The sequence below is a fragment of the Phoxinus phoxinus genome (assembly GCF_949152265.1).
Source record: "Phoxinus phoxinus genome assembly, chromosome: 6".
Lineage (NCBI taxonomy): Eukaryota > Metazoa > Chordata > Actinopteri > Cypriniformes > Leuciscidae > Phoxinus > Phoxinus phoxinus.
In genome coordinates, this window is record NC_136881.1 from 35,284,117 (window position 1) to 35,292,984 (window position 8,868).

Consider the following 8,868-nt stretch of genomic DNA (forward strand, 5'->3'; position numbering starts at 1 on the left):
TGGTGTGGAGTAATTCCATTGTGCTTTTTCAATGACTTCTCAACAGTCGGATACAGATACTTTGAGAGCTTCCCCACTGTTTAATTGGGCTAAAATTGGTCTACTTTGTGCTCCAAAGAGTCAAGAGCCTCGAGGCCATCTATACATCATCTCAGCAAGACATCCGCGATTAAGTACTCATTTTTCTCAATATCCCCTTGATGTCTTGGTGTCAACTTGACCACATGACTTCTAAGGGTTTTATTTTGATTGGTCCTAGCGTGCCCCAGGGGACCCTTCTGACCAATCAAATCGAGGCGTTCGTAAGTCAGCTGGTAGAGCGCACACGCTGATTGGCTGCCCGCAGTTTGCGAGCTATTATAAGCGTACTGAAGCAGCGCGAGACAGACTGTTGGAAGTTGTTGAGACGAGACTGTATATGAACAAACTTGCGGCGGATGGTTTACGATGAGTTCTCCTAAGGGGCCCGTTGAAGCGACAGCTCAGGAAAAATCGGACTCGGATAGTGAGGAAAGTCAAAAGCCGAAAGATATGACCACTGACACGGGACATAAAGTGAAGAAGACTTACCTCCCGTTCAGTGTTGAATCCCTGATGGCCAAATCGAGCTGCCAGGTCTCGTGTTCTCCGGCTCTCCAGCACCAGAGACTGGGATTGGGACAGGACTTAGTACGGACTTACTTTGTAGAGAAAACCAAAGTTTCTGTGGACACTTTGTCAAGCGTTTCGGACAGTGAAGATTTAAGCGATAAGGAACAGAGCACTTGGCCAAACTCTTCGTCTTTCACATCTCCTCCTCGTAAGTATTTCAGCCATTTACAGTCATCAGGCTACTGAGTTTGTTGTCATTATCATTTTTTTCTTTCAAAACAGTGTAAATATAGCATAGTAGCTAACATTTTGATGCATAGGCTATTTAGAATTTTATTAGATTTTTAATTATTAATATTGAAATGATCATTAGAATTTTACCTTCACCTTTCTTATTATTGACAGCTATACAATAATAATATAAACTATTTAGGCTATAATAATCGTTTACAAATAAAAATTGTTTTATTATAAATAGCCTAATACATTTTTCTGTGAAAATATTAAATAGGCTAATATTATTATTATAAACGTTAAACAAAATGACAAAAAAAGTAGGCTATTTTACAGTAAATACTATAGTGCATGCAACTGGAAGGCAGCGAAAGAAGGATAAAGTTTGGATTATTCAGATGTTTTGTAGTTTTATGGAAAGAAAGAAAGAAAGAAAGAAAGAAAGAAAGAAAGAAAGAAAGAAAGAAAAATACATGTTTAAAAAGAATATTTAAAAATTAACCCATATCATACATTTAAAAAAAAAAATTCCTTATAGGCCTATACCAATAGATATATAGGCCCATAATAGCCTACTAACAACAATATTTATCTATTATATTTTAGACATTTGAAATAATAAATAGTAGCCTAGTTAATTAGTAAACGTTAATCATTTTTAAAATGATAATTGTTGTTGTGAAATAACAGTTGAGAAATTGAGGCTATTGGCGTTCAATCAATGCCATTCTGTTTGCCATCAAAACAAAAATAATGTAAAAAATAAAAAAAAAGGGAAAAAAGATTAGGCTATTAGAAAAGTTGCAAACACACAAAAAGGAGATAGCCTATCAGTGAATTTTTAAAGAAACTGGTATTCAAAGAAAGAAAGAAAGAAAGAAAGAAAGAAAGAAAGAAAGAAAGAAAGAAAGAAAGAAAGAAGGAAAGAAAGAAAGAGAACTGTAGTCAAAATTCACGATGAAGGCATTTGGACATTTTTTACCTTCTAAAGAAGTAACGGTTTGTTCCCGGTGTCCCGCAGGTCTCCCGAGCCCGCCGCCGTGCCCGTTACGCAAGCACAAGACGAACCGGAAGCCGCGCACACCCTTCAGCACCGCACAGCTGCTCTCCCTCGAGCGCAAGTTCAGGCAGAAACAGTACCTCTCCATCGCCGAACGGGCCGAGTTCTCCAACTCCCTCAACCTCACCGAGACTCAGGTCAAGATCTGGTTCCAGAACCGGAGGGCGAAGGCCAAGAGACTCCAGGAGGCCGAGCTGGAAAAGTTCAAATGCGCCTCCAAACCGCTCCTGTCCCCGTTCGCGCTCCCCTTTCCTCTGGGATCCCCATCATCTCTGTACGGACCTCCAGCCTCCTTCCCACGGCCCGTCCCGATGCCAGGACTATTTAACGGACCCGTGTCCTATGGGATGTATTATTTGTCATAAAAAAAAACACTTTTTACCTGACGGCTTCTTCCACTCAGAGAGACTTTGCGCAAATATTAAAGTTTACACATGCAGAATCACAGGGGAAATTACAATAACAGCTTTTGGTCACATTTACATGATTGTTCTTGTTAATTGCGCAACTAAGTGCTGAATAATACTCACGAACAACATGTAGGCTAATTATATTTTCAGAGGAACCGCATCTAATTGCTCATGGTTATTAATTAGGCCTCATTATGTATCATCGGTAATGATAACACAGTTGAACCCAGGCCCCTGAAGCCACATGCGATGATGGAAGCATAAGCTGCTGACTGTATATGTTTTATTCTGTGTGTTGTGCTCTTGTAGAGCAGCTCTAGATGTGTAACTCTTTTAAGATCAGCTGACACGGATGTTATCCGTCAGAAGAAGTACTTATTGGCCTTATGTTGGAAGTGCCTTGAAAGACCAAATATTTATTAGTCTAAAATAAAAAAATATTCTTTCTTAAATTTTCCCTTCTGTTTTGTCGTCTTATTTCTGAACGTCATTATTAATAATAGGCCTAACTGGCACTGCTACAACATCATTTTCATATTTCTTATAATTCGATTAGCCTACATTTATTTTTCTTATAGCCTACGTCGAGTCCGTTTAAAATACTTTTTTAAATAGTCGTATTTTGGTAACCTAATTATGATACATAATCAAACGGTGATGTAAAACAACCATCAACATGCTCCGGAGTCCGAACCCAACTTTCTTCTGATTTCCTTCTCATATATAGGCTATATATTTCGATAAGTGTAAAATTTGTAATATATATATATACATTTATATATATATAGGCTATATATATATTACAAATTTTAAACTTACAGAACTACAAATGAAAGAAGGTAATTTGCCTGTCGGTCTATAAACATTCAAACATCAAGTTTTTAAACTTTTTTTTTTTTCTTAAACTTTCACAAAAACAAGTTTGTATTGACAAACTTTGCTTTTAATAATAATAATAATGAATTTCCATTTCAATTCATTTGTATTCTTCTGCATCCCGTTTACCTCGATTCCAATTTCATTTAAATTCAGCAAATTCTCTCCATTCATCCATTTACAGTCAAACAATTTTTCATCAGTTGTTGATATAGCAAACCAGAGTCGATCCACTCAAGTTAGTCATTCACCTATTTAAACCTTAACTGTTTAAATTACGTTATTTTTATTAAAATTACGTGTCACATTTACATGAGTGTTCTTACCACAACTAGCCTACTATTTGATTAATAGTAACCTAACGAACTAACATGTAAATATGTAATAATATTGTTTTGGAAATTTTGCAGAACCTTTAATTTAATTAATTATTTTATTTTTTAGGATCATTTGCGGAAAAGCTCCAACACGTGTCCTTTGGCTAGTGTCCAGTAGATGGCGCCATCGGAAACAGTCATTACAATCTGGTTGAACAATAGCAGTAGCAGACACGTTATTCACATAGACTGTATAAAACTGGTAATTCACTGTAAAAGAAAGAAAAGGGGAAAAAAAATATTTTTTTGCTGCCTTCAATTTTCATGTGTTCGGTGAAAGTTGCTGCCTTAATTTTTTAAGTGCAATCAACTTGATTGTTTAAGCCATTTCAACTTAAATTACATTCAACTGACTTAAAACCTAAACCACATGTTGAATATCTTGTATAACTTATTAAAAAAGTTGAAAATTACTAATGTAAAAACATGTTGTCATAACGTATTGATCATATTGTTTTTTACAGTGCGTCACTCAGGTCTTGACACAAACCGAAAGAAAAGTATCTATCCCTTTCTTTCTTTTTTATCAATAACAAAAATAGAAAAAGTCCTCATCCTAAACTAACAAGATTGTCTGTGCATTTTTGCAGTGCAATATTTCTCAATCCCACAACTTCTGACTCCAGTTAAACTATAGCAACCCTGTTCAACACCAGTGAAAAGCATTAGAGATCAGATCTCAATTTTCAATCCTCAAATGGCCCAGATTTGTCATTATCTGCTACTAACTTTATTCCAAAGTGATATTGTTCAGTGGTTTGTTCATTTTTTGTGTCCTCGGTACAGATTGTTCCTCATGGGAAGATACACAGATTACAGCTTGACTGATGTTATTCTTGCTTGCAAAAAAAGTTATTAATCAATGCTTTTTGTTGCAATTATCAATTGTTTGATTTGACTTTTCAGACTTTTAGTGCTATAGTATTTAGCACAATTTAATACAATCACACCGCCAAGGTTACACAGAAACTGAATATGATAATGTGTTTGTTTGCTCAGTTGCAGAGGTCAGTTTTACAGCACTTCGCCTCCACAGCTTCAGAAAACTTATAGTTCCAGCAGGTCGCCATGCTGATACAGGAGCGGATGAAGGGAGGACCTGCGGGAAGAACGTTTAATGTAACTAACTAAAAAAAAACCTGATTTGAATAGGTTTCTGTTTTCACGGGTTGTGGTGATGGCTGAACTCACCCATTAAGCCAGGCTTGAGTTTGATGTACCCACAGTTGGTGACGTGTGGCAGACATGTCTGCACTGAGGGAGTGCAGGGGTTCCCAAGCCCTTTGGAGACACACAGGTTACAACGCAACGCCGTTGCCCTGAAAGAAAAGCCAGCAAGATCTGGGACAGAAGAGAGAATGAGAAAAATATTCATTATTTCCTGGCAATGCGAATAGATTTTTGTTTGTTTTTACATTGCATATTGCAAGACACTGAAATGCAGTGTTGGGGAAAGTTACTTTGAAAAGTAATGCTTTACAATATTGCGTTACTCCCTTAAAAATAACTAATTGCATTATAGTTACTCTTTATGAAAAGTAATGTGTTGCGTTACTTTCACGCACTTGGGCTGGGCTTGATTGTTTGTATTTTAATTACATACAATAATTTTTTTTTTTTTTTTTCTACAAAGAGAGCTGTCAGTCAATGAATTAGAAAACAAAGTAACTTGAGTTACTTATTTGAAAAAGTAACTATTTTGTTGTAAATTTAAAAGTAATGGATTACTTTAGTTACTTGGAAAAAAAGTAATCTGATTACCTAACTCACGTTACTTGTAGTGCGTTAACACCAAGACTGCTGAGATGTGGACAACCCTGTGATAGCAGTATTTTTATGCAGCTAAATGTGTGAAAGACATATGAACAGTTAGACCAGATATCATTTGAAAAACAAACAGGCTTACCATGAGTGAGAATCATTAGGATGCAAACTGCACAAAACTGCTTCATTTCTCCCTGTAACCTGGATCTGGCAGCAAAATGTAAAAGATAATTACAGAATAAAAATGAAACCGGTTCAAATTTAATAACATACTAGGGAAAATGAGCTGATAAATGTCAGTCTTACCAGCTGGACGACTTCTGAGGGACGTTTCTCACTCTGTAGAGGACACAAGCAGACGGATACACTTTTAAACAGTAAGTGGGAGGTTTTCCCTGTCCTGAAGAGTGCGTCATTCTGATATTTGCTACGGCGATCGTTAAATGGGTAAAAAGTTGCTCTGAAATATATATACATACTGTATATTAACACACACACACACACACACACACACACACACACACACACACACACACACACACACACACACACACACACACACACAGGGAAATTCTCAATGAACAGTAACAACAACATTAGCAATAGAATAGAAATATTTCTTATTCATGAATGACATTTTATTTAATGTAATCAAATACATCAGCCAATGTTTTGCCTATATCTTTTCAATATAATAGTAAAATCATGGGGCAGTGTATTGCTTTATGCTGTGGCATGCATGATCTGAACACTGTGGAACATTTTTCTTAACATTGTTACATTTAAAAAAAAAAATTACTAATGATTTGTTACATTTGTGCAGCAGCAGTGTGAGAGTTTTCATTATTTGTGAAAAAAAAATCACAAATGCATCATTATTTGACGGTACGTGATGACCTAAGACTTCAAAGTCTGTTGTAATTCATGTTTATCAGCATAATTTACACTGCCAAGGTCATACAGAGGCAGTCCTGGAACATTTGTACTATTTTCATCATTTGGTAAACAACTGACCAGTTGTTATAAAGTAACAAATAAAAAGAATGAGCTGACAGATAAATATTATGTGACTTTACCTGTTAAAGTTGGGGTTAGCTGCAATACAAATTCTGAATACATTAGATAAAATATGCCATATAACAATATCAGATAGTTTAAGATATTAGATAGTAAACATGATTTAATAATTAGTACATTATCAAGAATTAGTAATGAAATCGCTACATTTTAAAGGGATAGCTCACCCAAAAGGAAAATTATGTCGTACTGTGTTGTTCTGTATGATTTTATGTTTGTCTATAAAGTGGGAGTCAATGCTCACCAAAACGGTTTGTTCTTCAAAACATCTTTTGAGTTCTGCAGAAGAAATTAAGTCTTTGGAACAACACGAGTGAAAGCTTTCACTATACTGACATTTGGTGTCCCTATCGTTCAGATATCATCCGGAGTGGGATAAGGTGTTTAGTAAAGAAAAGAAAGATTTTAGAAATAAAGAGAGAAGAAGCAGTGTGATGGAGTGAGGGTAACCTACACTTTATTCAATACAGTACAGTATCAGGTGACTTCTCTGAACCAGAACACACAAGCGACAGAATGGACATCAGTACGAACAAGAAGAGGCGTTCAGAATACTGGCACAGGAGAGGAAAAACAAAAACACAGAACAGAAAAAAAAAAAAAAAAAAAAAACAGAACCCATAACAAAACAAAACAATAAAAACAAACAGAACAAAAGCGCAAAAACAAAACAGAACAAAAAACAACTAACACAAAAACAGAACCAAACAAAACAAAACAGACCAATAAAAAAAAAAACAGAACAAAAAAAAGCAAAAACAGAACAAAAAAAAAAAACAGAAAAAACAACAACAAAAAAACAGAACCAAACAAAACCATAACAAACCAATACAAAACCGAGACAAAACAGACCAAAACCCATAACAAAACCTATAACAAAACAAGACAAAACAGAACTAAACAAAACCCATAAAAAAAAGACAAAAACATAACCAAACAAAACACAAAACAAGATAAAACAGAACAGAACAAAAAAAAAAAAAACTCCACCAAATAATACAGAACCAAACATAACCCAAAACGAGACAAACAAGAACAAAAACAAAAACAAAAGTTTCATGTGTTCGGTGGCTGTTGATTGACTCTTATCTACTGACAGTTCACATTTGTTATTTCTCCTTTTTCCCTTTCATCTCATATTCGTCTCAAGTATGAGTCACTGAGAAAGGTGTTTCTTTACATGCCGAGGAAATCCTTGAAGCAACGTGACTGCAAACAGCAATGGATAAATATGCAAGGATGTACATAAAACATATTCAAATAAAGCGTATGAACATTTGAAAAAGGTCGTAGTGCTACATGACATCAATCTCTTTAAGTGCTGCTGAAAGTATTTCACAAGATCCCAAACACAAATCAAAAAATATATTATTGCAAATAATTAGTTAATACTACATACATGACACTATATTCCCACATATCATTCATAATCATAAAAAAAGTGAAATAAAAAAAAACTGTAAATGTAAGAGTTTCCCTCACAATTAAAAGAACATTCAAGAAATTCCTGCATGGTTAAGAAAAAGTCTTTCAGAAACTTTAAATGAAAAGTATAAAAAGGGGAAAAAAGAAAATGAAATATTATATATAATATATATATACCCTGCAGTGATAAAGAACTGACCTGAACAAGAGCTCAGCAGATTCCCTTTGCCAAGCATATACATAATTTAAACATATGATTGTTTTTAATAATGGAGCACCTTCATACTGTATAATATCATATTTTTGTCAATTAAAAAGGAAGTACTGGGTCAGTAAGGGATAGTTCACCCAAAAACTAAAATTATGTCAACATTTACTCACCTTCATAAAATTATATTTTTTTGTGATATGCTGAATCGGGTCCATACAATGGAAGCGGATGGAGATCAGGATCTTTCACGCTTCAAAAATGACAAAAACACCTTAAAAGTGAGACACATTTGAATATGTGTGCATTCAGATCGAACACAATACTTGAGATATATGGCAGAAAGGAATTATTAGTGGTTAACATCTTAAAAATGTCCTCGCAAAGCACCTGTACGACTCCAGAAGACTTTAAATAAGTCATATGGATTATTGTTATGATAAGTTTTTTCTCATTTTTGTAGCTTGATTTCAAATTTCATATAGAAAAGATCAGCGTGACTGTGAACGCAACATTTCCTTCAGGGGTCGACGGAAGAAAGAATATAATTTGGGTTTGAAACGGTTTGGAAGCCCATTTTCGCCACATAAGAAAAAGTAAATCATGCTTTTGCAAATCACAATTATGACAAGTCATATTTATTAAGTCAAAATTATAATTTTAAGACTTAAAAAGTCAAAATTATGACATACCATGTCAATTATGATTGTGATAAAGTTGAAATTGACTTTATAGATTATAATTATGACTTTTTAATATACGTCAATTTTAACATCGTTATAATTTTCGATTTTTCAACTCATAATTTAGACATTTGTGTCATAAAACGCATGCTTTTTTTCTTAT

General features: G+C 34.6%; 2 protein-coding genes across 2 annotated transcripts; one reads left to right on the top strand and one right to left on the bottom strand.

Annotated features, from left to right (window-relative positions):
- The first annotated feature begins 385 nt into the window (after nucleotides 1-385).
- Nucleotides 386-2,751, top strand: msx1b (muscle segment homeobox 1b). The gene is made up of 2 exons (XM_079616498.1): nucleotides 386-799; nucleotides 1,847-2,751. Exons 1-2 carry the CDS (start codon nucleotides 448-450, stop codon nucleotides 2,248-2,250), a joined length of 756 nt encoding a protein of 251 aa, XP_079472624.1. The 5' UTR covers nucleotides 386-447; the 3' UTR covers nucleotides 2,251-2,751.
- Nucleotides 2,752-4,085: 1,334 nt separating this feature from the next.
- LOC307000727 (uncharacterized protein) lies at nucleotides 4,086-5,691 on the bottom strand. The gene is made up of 4 exons (XM_079616513.1): nucleotides 5,619-5,691; nucleotides 5,455-5,519; nucleotides 4,740-4,889; nucleotides 4,086-4,647 (listed from the first exon to the last, which is right to left on the bottom strand). Exons 2-4 carry the CDS (start codon nucleotides 5,498-5,500, stop codon nucleotides 4,544-4,546), a joined length of 300 nt encoding a protein of 99 aa, XP_079472639.1. The 5' UTR covers nucleotides 5,501-5,519; nucleotides 5,619-5,691; the 3' UTR covers nucleotides 4,086-4,543.
- Nucleotides 5,692-8,868: the final 3,177 nt, after the last annotated feature.